Source organism: Lipophrys pholis, assembly GCF_963383615.2.
Source record: "Lipophrys pholis genome assembly, chromosome: 20".
Taxonomy (NCBI): Eukaryota; Metazoa; Chordata; class Actinopteri; order Blenniiformes; family Blenniidae; genus Lipophrys; species Lipophrys pholis.
The window spans coordinates 12,384,832-12,400,806 of record NC_137648.1 but is presented as its reverse complement, the minus strand read 5'-3'; the positions used below and the strand labels follow the sequence as shown (position 1 = coordinate 12,400,806).

At 41.5% G+C, this 15,975-nt stretch overlaps 1 protein-coding gene across 1 annotated transcript in view; it reads left to right on the top strand.

Annotated features, from left to right (window-relative positions):
* ptprn2 (protein tyrosine phosphatase receptor type N2) overlaps positions 1 to 15,975 on the top strand; it is a 140,871-nt gene that overhangs the window by 1,764 nt on the left and 123,132 nt on the right. The window contains exon 2 of the mRNA XM_080489049.1: positions 14,805 to 14,855. Coding sequence (XP_080345175.1) covers positions 14,805 to 14,855 — 51 coding nt within the window. The remainder of the gene's footprint in view (positions 1 to 14,804; positions 14,856 to 15,975) is intronic.

The following is a 15,975-nucleotide window of genomic DNA, read 5'->3' as shown; positions in this document are numbered from 1 at the left end:
TAGTTGTATGCTTTAGGAGCGTTCTCACTGCCTTATAAGTAGATGCTCTTCACTCTCCTAATGCACTTCAGCAATGGCCCAAACCTAATGACTTCATGAGTGAAGCAACAATACATGGAGCCTAAAAAAGGCACTGCACCCATTAGACGACAGTGATGCTTCGAACTGTTCTGCTCCACAAAATCAAAACACTGTAGATAGACAACAGATTGACTCTAAATTGGGTCCAAACCGGATATCTTACTTTCTGACTTGGTATTTGACATATGTAGATAAAAAGTTACATAAAAAACACGTATCTCTAATAAGAGCAATAACGAATTATTTGCCTTCCATGTGTAGTGATTCAGATATCGCTTTATTTTATCACTTAGACTCAGTAATTGCAAAATTCGATCATAATTGAAGTATTCCACTAAATAAAGTAGCAAAATGAGTATATTTGTTAAATCCACAGTACTTATTCTATGGATGTTTTTATACACTGTTTTTAAATAATGGATTTCAAGCCAACAACGTTTTTTGTAGCAGCACTTTCAATAGATTAACTCCAATGTATTAAGCGGAGTAGATAGAAGTAAATCAACACAACTAAATAGTTTCTGATGCTAGTAAAGCCAGTCTGGCTTTTCATTTCTGTCAGTTTGTGCTGTCAGGTATATATATATATATATATATATATATTAGGTATATATATTAGGTATATAATTCAATCGTACATTGATTATTATGAAACTATTCATTGGTATTCATTTAATGTACTACAATTCTTGATAGGATCAAGCTAAAGACAAACATTTCATATGTAATTGAACAAACTTGAATAATATATTTGATGTGAATAAACATATTTGTGGGCCTTATATGTGTTTTATGTGATTTGCTTTCTCAAAACAGCCTACGCTCTGATATTACCCTCCATAGCAATAGTTTTTATGAAGCGCTACAGACCAGTCGTGTCTGATGTGATTTAGATCCGGTCTCCTTGACTCCATGACGTCTTCTTGGAGAGCGCCAGCAGAGAACCGGAGAGGTCACTGACGGGTTCAACGTGTTCCTCACATGTTCACTTAGCAAGCTTTGGGTCTAACGCTTTTAAACAAGATGAAATATTTATGGCAGGAGCATTTACCAAACTTGCAAACACTGTTACACATTAATTAGCTCGCGAGAGTACGTTGTGCTACAGAGCGCTTTGATATTATATCAAAAGTGAAGGAAGGTTTAATGCCTCGTTTACACTAAATGTACAGTTTGAATAATGTATTTATTGATGTTTGGAGCCAATAAGACATCTGCAGAACTGAACTGTGCTGCGCATCAACACCCCAGTACACGGCGATCAGTATTGCTATCAGGTTGTTTTTGTGTTGTTGTTATTCTGTTCAGCATCTCTGTTCTGGTTGCAGAGGTTTGGCAGCGCTCTGAATGCCAATAACAGTTACTGACAATCCCACAGTTTGTCAACCAGACAGGTGACCAAGGTCGCGTTTTGTGAGCGGGAAATAGCGGACACACCGACACAGAGAAGTATCAATCTCATAAAATGGATTCTGGAAAGCTTCTGGGATTCATTAAAAGGAAAACATATTGGTCTTTAGAGTCTCACATTGGTTAGAATGGAGACAAAAATCTGGCAGGATCCCGGAGCGAGAGGGGGGACGTGAAACTCTTCAGTCGCTGCGTATTGATTGTTGATCACCACAGGCTTCAAAGGATTCTGTCTCAATTCACCTAAGCACACTTTAAAAAAAGCAAAAAGAAAAAGCCATCCCTCTCCTTGACACTGACAGCATATGTGACACGGTCTCTTATCTCCAGTGTGTACATGTAGCCGTTGTGCTTCAGGGCAGCGCTGCCGGCCCATTTCATTACAGCTGGCTATCAGCAGCCATCGCCTAATATACCCAGACAAGTTAGATTTGATTCATTGGATGCTGAACCCTATCTATTTTGCTGCAGGGTTCTGTCATCCAATAGATATCAGGACTGAGTGGAGATATCAAATATCTTATAGTGGTTATAAATCATGTGAGGGGGGGATTGAAATGTGCTGCGATATGAGGATAGATGTTTTACTACGCTGTGGATTATGGACATGGTGTACATCCAACGTGACTTTGACGTCTTTCTTCCCTTCAAGTCTGTTTTCATCCCAGTGGTTGTGCAGTTTGTGTTGTCTTGTTATTAAACGTGTTGCTAGAACACTCCTTAGTAGTCTCACAGGACGAGTTACTTCACTGAGCCTTATCCTGAGAGCGGGGGTGCTGCAGTGCACAGGTGACGGTGTTCCATTGAGCATTTTATCCCAGTGATCGATACCAAATGCAAATCTATTTGTAGGTAATGGAAGCAGATCATCTTCAAATACCGGTATTATAAGGAGGACATAACACTTTACAGTTAAATAACTTGGTCAACAAACATCTCGCACTGTGGGTAATTTCAGAAAACAACATATTTGTAGCTCTAATAACATCACACTACTTCACTTTAGGACATGACAAGAACTAAACACTCTGGGCCTGAGCGACTGAAAGTGATTTACTAAAACCATAAAAACAGTTGCCAAGTTGACATTGGTGTGAAATACTGGGAGAGGTTTATGCCAATTGAGTAATGTATAACATGCAGTGTGATTTACACGGTCTGGAAGGTTGTCTCTGTCTTTACAGTGTTTGTAGAAGAGGTGCAAACCGGCTCGGCCTTCAGCAGAGATGCTGCTGTTTCCTCAGCTGGCTCCTCTTGGCTTTTGTTTGCCGACATTATGATACAATGTTTTCTGTCTTGTGCACCATGCTAGATTAGACTAAATTTGCTGAAACGGTTTTTATTCCCACAGCTTTGACCTTGTTACCAGTTATGTCCCGTTCTGAAATGGCCAGATAGAAATTCACCTTCTGTAACGTTTCATTTTGTGCTTGTGGGGACTCAGCACCTCATCGGGTCTCTACACGGGTAACTCAGGCAAACAAACACGAAAACAATAGTTCCCAGCAGATTGTTCTTAACCTTCATTTAAACACCGCTGCTTGTGGTGTCTTTCATGGTGTCATTCTTGTGAGCAATTTTAGCACACTTTGTGCAAGATCTTAGTGGATCAGGCCTTCTGTCTTCATTGGTTTTCACACTGGACGTATACAGTTTACAGTACTACAATGTTGTGACCAAGTTAAAAGTTTGATGTGAAGGTATGTGATTTGAAAATTTATAGTTGTTGAGGTTGACATTGTTTCTTGACCACATTTGACAGCAATCCGCCCACAGTTGTTGAGATATTTCAGACTGCGACAAGCTGACAACCACCTTAGGCACCATAGTACTGGCCTTCAGCACCAACACAAGTGACACATATCGAATATTATAAAAGACACTTCTAAATCATAAAAACTCAATCTTCCTAAACTTTTTTCCCTCTGCGACCAAGCCATAATGACAGCAAGAACACTGATCCAAGCATGACAATCGGCAAACTAATGTGACTGAGCTGTGGTGTCTCTCACCGCCTCGGGAAGGTCGCAGTGTGTTCCTCGTCTCTCTCAGGACGTCTGAGTCATCTGGACTGATCTGGTCGAGGGTCAGCTCCACGCAGCCAGCATCGGCCTTCGGTTCAGACTTTATTGACACGTCGGATGTGGAGCCTTTTACGAATTCACTGGAGGCATTGACTCTTCTAATAAATGGCAAACAGTTTATTGGATGTTAATACGTCCTCGCTCTGTGCACATGGTAGTGCAGGATGGGAAAATGAACATTTGGTGCGTTCTTTGCAAAGTGTGCTTTGGCTAAATTAATAGACTTAGCAGCTGCGGCATTCACTGTGAGTGTAGCACAGTTTAGCATTAAGACATTCTGGTGTCATCTGAGGTTGAATGTGATTTCTACTCGTTGATTCTCACTCATAAACAGCGTGAGATGTTGGAAACGACGTCCTCTGCAGCAGCTGAAGTCCTGTTTGGAGCAACATTGTGGACTGATAAGCTATTCAGACCTTACTGTTCCCCAGGTAGCCACTTGGAAATTGAATTTTTGACCTTTTTTTTTTAAGTTCAAAGTTGCGGCCCTGAAAGTGGAGGCAGTGATTTCCAGCACACAACGACACAAGGCAGGTTGCGTATTAGCGGCTTGGTATGCTGCCACAGCCGGTGCCACCACGGGGCGAAGTGCGATGTTTTCTTTGTAATACAACAGACACTCCGAGGAGTGTGGCGGTAGCAAAGCGTCTCACTGTTTCTGTGTCTGTCCCGGCAAATGTCAGCAGCTCCTGAGAGCAGAGGAAGTAGGAGTTGTGTCAGAGAGACGTGTCGAGGCGATCCATCTCTTTTGGCCTTTTAACTGCTTTGGTTGGAGGTAAAAGTGGAAGACTTTACGGTTCAAGAAGCAGGAGAGCTGCCAGACGGACAAAGAAGGGGATGTTCCATTTTTAATAGGAAGTAGGCAATTCTTTTACGTCCATCCATCTTCTGTCCTCCTAACTCTGTGTTGTAGGGCTCTGGAGCCGATCCCAGCTCACGATGAGGGAAGGTGGACCGCATCATGGAGAGGTCGCAAGTGCTTCACAGGGCAAACACAGGAAAATACTCACATACACTGACGCGTATTGGCAATTTAGTATCACTAATTAATCCCAAACATAATCCCATGTAAGCTCAAGAAGAACATGCAAACACCACGTAGAACAGGGACCGTCTATGAGGCCGGAGTGCGAACCACCTTCCCTCTGAGCAGGCTTCTGCCTTAACATATTAAAATTAATTTATATTTCAATGCGGACACTTTTTTCCTTGGAGACGTGCCACTTGTGAGACGCATTCACCCTCCAGCTGCACGCCCTTGTGTGCCTCAGTGAAAAGGATGTGCTCCTCGTTGCACTTTCTCACCTCTGCTTAAGCCCGAGCTCTGCTGCCACGTGACAGCGGGACGGTGAGAACGTCCTCGAGGTTTATAAGGAAGATTGAATGCTTCTTTTATTCCTCTTCACGACCGATTTCAAGGTTCGAATTAAATGGTGTTGGTAAACCGGTCGGAGTGAAGGTCACCTATTGTACGCGTGAGCCAAGACTTCTCACCATAATGAGGATTCAGAAAGCTGTGAGTGGAGCACAGGATTTAATCTATATCGCATTTGCTCTGATTAAAGCAATGATATGCCTGTTTTGTCTTGTGTTGATACTGATTAATACTCTGGATAATTTTTCTAATGCAGCAAGGAAATTACTGTCCGAGAGAGGCAGTGGAACGATGCTAAACGTCTAAAGGAGGAGCTGTTTTTTTCTATTCATACAACTAATTGATCCTACTTTTGATGCAACTGGATTTAGTTTGCAGCTCGAATGAAACAGGCAAGATGGCTGTCTTAATCTAAAACTACCACAGTAAATTGTGGTTGCACGGATGAACCCTCTCTCCATTTTTTGTCGGTTATGACATTGGGAGGAAACTCGTAATTGCGTATTTAAATAGTGCAGTTTCACCATATCAGCAGTCTAATGAGCTATTGAGGAACTTGAAGCCCTCACAAGCCACAATCATCGTCACTCAAGAGCTCCATCAAGTGTCTTTTCAGCAACGCTTTGGTCTGAACTCCCTGTGTTTGTCTACTGTCGACTCGCTTTTACCTCCATAGTCGCAATTGAGGTGAACTAAGTGAGCATCTGTCCATTTCATCCCATTCGCTGATATAATTCTCATAAATCTTTGTGTTGGAAGTTAAATTTTTAGATCGTTTCAGGAAATGCCGTTTGTGTAGCGCTCCAGTTTCCTCCCACAGTCTGAAAACATGCGTGTCTGCGTGTGACTGTGGATCATCCCTCCTGAGGCGAGCTGTCCAGATTGTGCTCTGCCTTCGCCCATAGTGAGCAGGACCAGTGACCCCCAAACAGTCAAGTGGACAAGCACAAATTTGAAAAAGGGTATGGCGGAGTTACCTTTGTTCAGTCGATTAGAATTCACTTCTTTTTTTGTTCTCTTTAGCGATTAGTTGACATGAACATAGAAATCCACGTGTGCATTTCGATTAAAAAGCATTCATGTCCTGACAAACATCCACACAGCTAGGTAAAGAACAAGTTCTATGTGTTGCGCCTATTACCACAACACTTTTATTTTAAAACTTGAGAAAAAAATCTCAGTTGAAGGAATCAGAAGCACCAACGGATGTCTCATGCTGGATTGGACACAAGTTCGACAGGTGGCTCAGCCGAGCATTTTCATCTCAAACTTTGGATTTAGCAGCCTGCTCCAGAAATGACTTTAGAATAGTAATAAATGAGTAAAAATCACTTGGATTTCCAAACCCATTGGCTTTACCCCCGCAGGAAAATAGGTCCCGGTCACTGTTCAAGACGTGATGACCTCCACATTAAATGGAGGTTCAGCTGGCATCCGTAAGAGTTGAACAGGTGTTGTCGTCTTCTCTCTGGGCTCCGCTGTGCTGGTTCCCGTCGAGTGGCTCTGTGCTTCAGAAAAGAGGACGTTTGCGCTCGGGTTCTGCACTTCCAACGCTCAATCACACCTCTGAGGAGGGGAGAAAATCAAATGTCTGAATCACTCAGTGCAGGTCAGGGAGTAGGTCAAGCTGTCCTATTTCTGGGTCCTCCGCTGCCGCAGTGACGCTTCCATCTTTAATTCATGGCGGCGGTCTAAGCTGTCGCCTGGAGCTGGCAGCTGAGTGACTGAGAGTGACCTGACTGGCTGGGAATTCTCTGGGAATTGTGCTTGGTCGCACTCGTCTGGACATCAGGTGATTTCACATTAGGTCCTCTCATCTGTCAAAGAGACCTCAGAGCCCCCCCGACTAATTATTCAGGTTAAGGAAAGTCAGATTCAGCCTCTGATGCTTCACACTTTACTGTCTTGCCATAAAGTTTGTCCATAGTTTGACATCTTGAAAAGAGACATGAAAACATTTGGCACATTTTGACAAATGGAAAAGAACGAGGTGATCCAATATTTCTTCTGTCGCAACTTTTTTCACGCGCGTTGCTGCTTTCAGTTTAACAATAAGCCTTTACTTTTAAAGTACAACTCTAACTTGCTGTGCTGATCCTTGTAAAAAAAAAAAAATAATAAAAAAATGGAGCAGCCATATAAACGCATATAATGTTCGGAAACAAATCGGAGCTGATTGATTTTTTTCATTGTGGAATCCATTTTCTGTTTGTTTTTACATGGTCTCCGGACTTACAGGGAGGTAAGATAGAAAGTCCAAATGCTTTAATATTATTTTGTTCAAAATCCTTGAAGAGAAAATGGTTTTCAGAGTGCATTAGATGTGAAGCTAAAGTTAGAAATAACAGGCTGTTGCTCGATCAAAGACCCGCTAAAAACACAAACATTTTTTAAATTATATTCTAACCATCCCACTCAACAAGTTAAAGTTAAGCAATATGATGACCTTGTTTTAAAGCATGTATTATTTATTTTGAAATATTGCTTTTATCTCGTGAGATGCACAAAAATCTTGATGACCTGTGTGGAGTCTTCATGTTCTCTCTGGGGTTTTCTCCAGTCATCTGGTTCCCTTTCACAGGCGGAAAACACACATTTGTGACTTTAAATTGCCTGTAGATGTGAATGTGAGTGTGTCTGGGATCAGCTCTGTATTTCTAAGTTGGATAAAGTGGAGAGCGCTCCAATAGAACAGGGAATTACAAGTTTATCGCCTTTGTATCAAATACAGACCATTCCCCTCTTGCCCCCATGTTCAGAATCATTCAGCGGGGTGGTGATGCATAGATCAGATGGGAAGCCACCAGCCTCATGGCTTGAGTCTGAAGGTGGAGGACAGAGACGATTTGTTGGCTTTGTCCAGAAGTTTTGATGTTTTAGTTTTGGTGAGGACAATTTATAGTTTACAACGTTTGATCTTCATCTTTCCACAGATTATTAGTTTATAGTTGTTGGTAACTACATGGGAGGAAATGATGGCCAGACGGTGTGTAAAGAATAAAAAAAAAAAAAGAAGAGTGAGACAGAGAGAGTGAGACAGCAATTTTAATTGAAGTTTTTCATACGTGACTATCTTGCTGGTCCTGGTTCGCAGGTGAATTGTTGACACTGACATTGTTATTCCAACTGAAACGGTCTCTTAATTGAATTAAGGGACACAAAATGCCACCGTGTCATTTGAAACAACTGTTGGAGCAGCAACCCGCCGTGTTCAGGTGAACAGTGCACAGGGACTGTTTGAGAATGTCGGGGAGGATGATGAGCTGTTTGTAGCCCGGGCCGCTGACGTGACGTGACGTGCAGCTCCTGACAGGACCAGACCTTCTGGAGCAGAGAAAAGCTCGCGGCCATCTTTAATTTTAGCAGAGGAGCGCCTTAACGACACAAGCTGTTTAAATCTGCGGACATGGTGTCAAGCTGATGCTAATTTGCTTGCAGGTGATGTTCCTCTCTGCTGTCCCCGCTCCAGCCGCGCTCCCCTTTTCAATTCACTCACTCTTTTATGGCCGCTGTCGCCCGCTGCGCTCTTCCGAAATGGCTCTTTTGGCCGACGGTGCAGGTGTGTGTGATTAAAAAATGAGTCGGGTGTCCTTGGGTCTCGGCGTATATTTATAATAAAAGATGCATTTGCGGCCCCGTAGGGTGAATGAAATATGTCCTTAACTGCAGCCGGCTCCAGGAGAAGCTGTCCTCGCTGCCAGGCTCCCAGCATCCTCCTTGGCCCCTCAGACATCACAGATGGCATCTCGGCACCAGCCAACCACCTGTGAGGGAAAGTGAACGATGGAGTCTCTGACTTCTTGTCCAGCCTTGGGGTTTTGCATCTTCAGAACAGATTTAATGTTCCAGGCAAGGTCAGCCAATCACGGCCAAATGTTCAAGGCCAGTGTTTCTGCCTGGAGATGTGTAATGAGCATCTTGATAATGCACAGGCGCAGATTATCGCAGAGATTAATATAGCTGCGTTATTTTCCCAGTGAGAAGCTGTTAGTCATTGTTATGTAATTGCATCTCTCCGAGTGACCTTAAATGAGCTTTTCCCTCCTCCCTGATTTCCTGGGAGGGCAGACACCGATGCTGTTACGTCTCTGACATGCTGCGAGATTTTAGCGTAAGGTTAATCGGGTTTTTTTTAGACTCCTGTGTCTATGTGCGTGTGCATGCTTCTCACCTCTCACTTATACAGCCGGTGCACTCGCTGCCCTCAATAACAGGCAGGAGGCATTATGCTGGAGTGCTTCTCTGCTATGTGTCCAGGCCTCAGAGGGCCGCGCCACAGGGAACTGACCCAGGTTTCCATTTTTGTATAAATCTTCCCAAGAATTTTTATTGAGGACCGTCTAAAGTATTTGTGTGCTTGCAAAAATACAGATCGAGACCAAAATGGGTAGATGTGTGAGGCTCCGTCTGCTTTGTCTTTCATTTCACCCTCTCCGGGGAATGCAGGCCATTAACTGAGTGTTTATCGTTTAAAAAAAACAAAAAAAAAAAACGTGAACTGACTCACTGCATCTGCTGACCTTCTGGATTCTCCCTGCACACGTTTTTTTTTTTTTTTATAAATGAGGTCACACAGCGTCTGTGCTGGGAGGGACCGTGCTCCACATCCAGAGCACCTGTGGTTAGCATTCATCATTTGATTTCATTATCATTCACTCCCAAGTCACCTTTGTGATTCTCGGTACAGTGTCTTATCACAACTTAGAAATAATCACAGTTTACTGTCTGTCTCTCTGTTATCTAACAGTAGATGTTATATTGACTTAAAAAAAAACACAGAAGAAAGTACCGGTCCTCACATTTTGTGCAACATTCGTCATTCTCACTAGATAATTGTCTCAAATAACCAATTATATATCTGGAGCTGCGACAGTTATCTGTGTGATGACCCAGTTAACATTATTTTCTTATAAATATTTATAAAACAAATGGGCACAGATTTAATTTATCAGACTGTTTGCTGCTCCTGTAAGCTTTGTGGGACACAAAAATATCTGCTTTTATTAGACATTGCAGATTGTTTATATAACAGTACATTTAAAAAAAAAAAAACTTTGGTAAATGGTATAAACCATATTTATGTTGTTAAAAGTGTTTTATACATTCGACTTTATAGACTAACAGACTAATCTATAAAGTTAATAATCTTTTTCCAACATGAAAAGATGATAAATTACTATGTGATATAATTCGATGTAGTACGATATAATGTGGTACGATGAGATACCAGTGATTTGCCAATGGTGTGATATGGTATAGTTTGATAGTGTGATACCAATAATAAGTTATTCTACAATACAATAGTGCTGCAGGATAAGATACAATGTGAAATGATAAAATATGATATGATATCATACGGTACAATATGATAAGATACAATGTGATTGGATAGAGTACAATTTTGTATGACAAGATTTGATGTTATATGACATGCTATGATATACAGTACGGTACAATATTATATATGATATGATAAAATTCGATAAAGTATAAAACAAACATATTTCCAACCATTGCAGTAAAAATATGAACTATGAACTGATAATATATTAAAATCATTGTATTGAAAACTGTATAGTGCTTCAGCCCAGAAGAACAGCACCACCAGGCCAATTCAGTGAATTTGGTTTATTATGTCGGTAATTTCTTTTTTGCCAGGAAATGGGGTCTTGACCTCTTCATCGAGAAAAATCCTGTTTAAGAATCATTTGGAAGCAATTTTGTAAATAAATTCTCTTCTAAGTAGTTTGACAGGATGACTAGCGTATATATCACATTAAACAAACCGCCGTTCACATTGCGTATATGACATGTTTGAATCAATAGCAGAAGCACACTGGAGTCACCTCTGTTGCCCCTTTGAAACTCTCTATAACCGCACTTACAAAACTAACACTCATTGATGAGCCGCTGTGATTGATCTGAGATGAGGTTGACATGACAACCGAGCCTCAGCACTCGATAGCGTGCAGCGCACTTTCCTGGAAAGGTCGTTCTGCTTGTGAGATTATCCTGTACGCCTTGAATTAGATAAGACAATGTGGCTATTCTTTGTCAGAAGGCTTCATTAAGATATAGCCTGGACATTTTCCCTCGTTCTTACGAGCTTCCTCAGACACAGCCGCTCTCTTTTTTTTTTTTTTTTTTTTTTTTTTTTACCCCCGCCTGAGGTAATCAGCAGCATCCACTGTGATTGCATTTTAATTAAAAGGCGCCATTCTAATCATCTCTGGCACGGTGTCGGAGAAAGGGGATGTGCCGTTATCAATCCTATGTCCCTGCCTATCACACAAGTGCACCATCTCTCACACACACACACACACACTCTGAATGTCTCACTGACTATGCTTGGCTGCATGCGTCATTAGTTGAAAGTCGTAATTAATATTGAGAGCTGACAAGGCCTCCCAGAGAATCCAATGAATTAAGCAGGGAAGTGATGAGGAGGTAAAGTTGAATAGACTGACACTAATTGCAGAGCGCTGAGATGTATGGTCAAGAGGGATTGTGGGACTCTTTCTGGCTCTAAGTGACTGCATTATATACATTTATGTCAAATGTTTTGTTTTCATCTTCAAAGTTTTGCCAAATTAGAAGGAGTGACAAGATAATTTGTGCTGTCACTGAAAAGGAATATTGATGCTTTGAAAATTGTGAGAAATTATTTTTTTCATAACCACTGGGACTGATAACTATTACTGCTTTGTTCAGTTCAATACAAATCTTAGAAACATTGAGCATCTCCGAAAAGCGGCAAAACTTATTTAGAGCTTTTATTATTTTAATTTAATTGACAAATAAATGAAAAATGAAAACCAGGTCCTTTGTTACAACTCTTTTGTTGATTGATTAATCACTTCAACCTTTATTACTCCAGCTGTAATCTAGTGTTTGTCCTCTGCCAGCAAGAAAAGAAAAAGTATCGTTGCCAGTACTTTTAGATGGACTTTACTGTGAGCTACAACCGACTGCTGTCAATGTACAGGAGTAGTGTCACTGGAGTTTTATAAACAGTACTTTAAAATCTTATCAAACTTACGCACAGATATACAATGCAAAGACTGTGGAACACAAACATACTAGATTTTGAAATTGTCGATTGTAGAATCCCATGCACATGCGGATACATACTTCTGCATCATTCTGGAGTAGCTTTGTTTTGGTCTCCACCACCTTCTGTTGTAAATACATATTTATTTGCCACATGTTCTGCTTTTCCCACCAGCTGTTCTCTAACTGTGTCCATCTGTTATTTGGGGCGGGACAGGATGCGCCCAGTTCAGCTGTAAATTGAGGAAGAAGGGAGCATGGGATTACTGTAAAGTTTGGGTGATGACGTTTAAATGTTGGTTTTAAAAAATGATAAGCTGCCTCACCGGAGTTTTTATAGTTCACGTTTTATTGTCATGTGTACACGTGAAAACATGTTTCTCTGAACAAGACATTCTTTCTCTGCTGTCTACCCAAAATGCTAACATTAAAATTTTGAATGAAAAATATAATATGTAGAAAGAATAAAACAGCTGTGCAATTTTTGAAAAACTATGTACAATGTGTAAAAAAAAAACGACGCACGACATTTGTGCACTACATCGAAAAACACACAAAGAAGAAGGGAAAAAAACGACATCCTCGTGCAGAGCAAGCAAACACGTCGGCAGCGGGAAGTCTAATGGTTTGAATAGTGGCCATTAATGTGTTGTTAGTGTGGATGTCCTTCCTCGCTCCATCTTGTTTACTACTTAGGGTCACCGGGGGCTCCGACTCACACTGGGTGACGGCAGGGTGCATCCTGGACCAATCAGCAGTTCATCACAGGGCAAACACAAAGACAGACAACTACACATGGTCAATTTAAAGACACCATATCACCTAATGATTGTGTTTTCAGACTGTGAGCAAATCCTCACAGAAAAGTCACCCAAGCCAACTTATTTTCTAAAATTCAAGTTATGTTGTTGTTGTCCATTAGGTGATGGTGTTGAGTTACTTTAGGCTCAAGCAGTCCTTTGCCTGGCTTTTACAGTTTGGACTCTTGTAGTTGGTAAATTCTGGATACCTTGGAGACTAAATCAATATGTAGGGGCCTGTAGTGGCCAAGCCATGTTAACTATTCCTCCTGTTGCTTTTTCGAGTGACTCGATGCTCCCTCTGGTGGTGCAGACGGGTACTGTCAGCCTGAACGGGCTGGGGGTACAGTTGGGTACACCAGTAGCATATTCGCTAAATTATCTTTGAGATGACGCGACTCTTGTTTTGTTTCGTTCAGCTCATCATTTTGGGTCTTTTGATTTACATGAAAAGTGTTCGTTGTCACCACTTGCAAATGTACTTCTGAAAAGACGCAGCTACAATCTAGTAGTGGCAGGGAACAGAGCCCCTTGGCCTATTGGGTCTATTAGGATGAAGAATTTAAGGAATACCCGTCATATTCACTGAGAAGATTACAAAAAATAAAAAAAAGAGTCATTGTTGCTGCAGGTTTGGGAGTAGTGTGTTGCATCTCTTCAGTTCAGGACACTCTGACTTTTAGTGTTGTTCTAAGAGCTGAGCGACCTCACAGCTCTGTGATGATGCCTCACTCTACATCATTAAATAGCCATTTTGCTTGACATATTGAAGCCATTACCTCCAAAAGGCGTAATTTCACAAAATGTGCCCCCAACTCCTAAACAAAATGGCTGCACATTGTGCCTGCGTTATTATGTCCCCACACAGATTAGCTTCAGGAGAATAACAGAGCAGAATAATGACGCTAATGTCGAACCAGGAGTGATGACACTCCGAAGAAACTTTGAACAAGTAAAAAGCCTGAAAAGTTCCTGTCGTGTCCACACCTGTTCTGATTGTCTGTCCTTCCTCCAATTGATTAACAGACTTCCTGCTCCTATCTCTTCTCATTATTAAAGAAAGCCTGACAGAGTCCTCTCCTCCTACTCAGCCTGTTCTTCATTCACGGTCACGAGCTGCTCATCACTGTCCATCGAGGCCACGGGGCCAAGAGACTGCATCCAATTCTGTCACTCCGCCTGATGAGCAGAGGAGGCAAATAACAAAGATAAAAGACTTGAGGGAAGGCGGCCGGGGCTCAGCCGAGTTGTTAGCAGACTGCCTTTGTGTTGCCAAAGCTGCAGATGCCATTAAACCCAGGAGCACATTGAACAAACCTAAACCTCGTGTCTTGTATCGCTCATATCTTAGCCCAAGGTCTTCGATCATGTGATCGCGTTGAACCCATGAGACTGGACCTAACAGTTTTTTTTTTTGGTTTTTTTTTAATTCTTTTTTCAAATTTATTTCCGGACACGTGTGAATGTGGAGGATCACCTGTGCAGATCAGTGGGCAGAACAATCAGTCCTCCTCTTCTGTTCTCCGCGACTCCCACGTGTGAGATACGAACACAGAGAGCAGCTACTGGAAACGCTCCCGCCATCTGTTCATTTATTAGTCTGGAACACCCATTCTTAGTCCAAGCGTTAAGAGTTCATTAATATTCATACAGCATGCATATATGGAAACATTGCCCATGGAGCTGGGGATTAGTGTCAGAAACAGGAGAGGAGAAGCCACACTAATTGGTGATTGATGGCGCCGCCATTAGCAGCGAGGCCCACGGCTAAAGTTAATGTAGTACTAAGCTGCGCTCTTATAGGACGAACAAATATTTAGAAATTGTGACATTTGGCTAATTTTCCTGCCTTTCTGTCTTTTCTGCGATCGGTGTGACACCAAAGTAACTTGTTGATCTCAATGTTTTCTCTCCTCCCTCTCCCTCCCTCCCTCTCTCTCTTTCTCTCTCTCTCTCTCTCTCTCTCTCTCTCTCTCTCTTTCGCTCACCTTTTCTGAACTGCAGGTTGTCTGTTTGAAGATGAGCTCTGCACTTTGTACGAGTTTTGCGTCAATGGTAAGTCCAACATTCTGCGATTAAGAAAAAAACAAAAAACTCTTAAGATCTTTCAAACTGTCCAAATTTGTTTCCTATTTTTTTTTATAAAAGGCTATTACCACGCCAACTTTGTGTTTTGACATCTTAACAAATGTCCCAACATATACACACTGTTTTTTTGTGTGTATTTTATAGACATAAACTATTTTTTTTTCTCAAAACTTTGCCTGATAGCTAAATGTTGTTTTGATGAGAACTTTACATGCTTTTTGACCTCTATAGTACTGCAGAGTGGACATTGCTTTGCAGGCTGACTTGGAAGTTTGCTTTACAACTAAGAAGATAATTGTGATGAACATCAGTTTTAAGATGTTTGAAGTTTTAGGGTCCTAAAAGCACAGGATCATCTTCCAATCTCTCCTCCGTCCAAGGCTCCTTTGGCAAGACACTGAAATCCCAAGTTTCCTCGGTGGTGTGCAAGCATCTTTTATAATAGCTGCCACCGTGGACGTGTGAGAAAACGTGAAGGATTTATGGAAAACATGTTGAGATAACTGAAATGTACTGTACTGTCTACTTCCCGTTTGACATCACAGTCTACTTTAAAATATGCCGTTCTTTTAGAATTGTTGTTCAAATCTGTCATCAGCGTATCTATTTCGGATACAAGTGTCTGCGTAGTGTCAGTGTGCCAGGCCGTCAACCTACAACTGCTCAAGTTGCGTCTGGAGGGCACAACGAAGTAGATGCACATACACTTGTTGGTCACAAGCGCTCTCCATTAAAGCTTTTAGTAAAAATTGAAATTTGATATGAATGGTGCTTAAAACAAAAAGTGTAACATCCATTAAGATTAAGTCTCTTGCCATATCTGATCATCAAAAGATTTCTTTATTAAAGGATAGGGATTGGGTTGTATGTATGTATTTATGAATGAATAATGTCTGTTTGAAATGATGAGTCATGTTGATGAAACTGGTTAAAATACAGCTGCACCAGTAAAAATTCACCATATAAACACGCAGCAGTCGTCCTGTCACATAAATCCAAGTATAATCAATACCAGCAGCTTGTTTCTCCATTCAAATGCCAAGCTTTCCCCCAAACAAACACCTGATCACCACCTCTGCTGAAAACC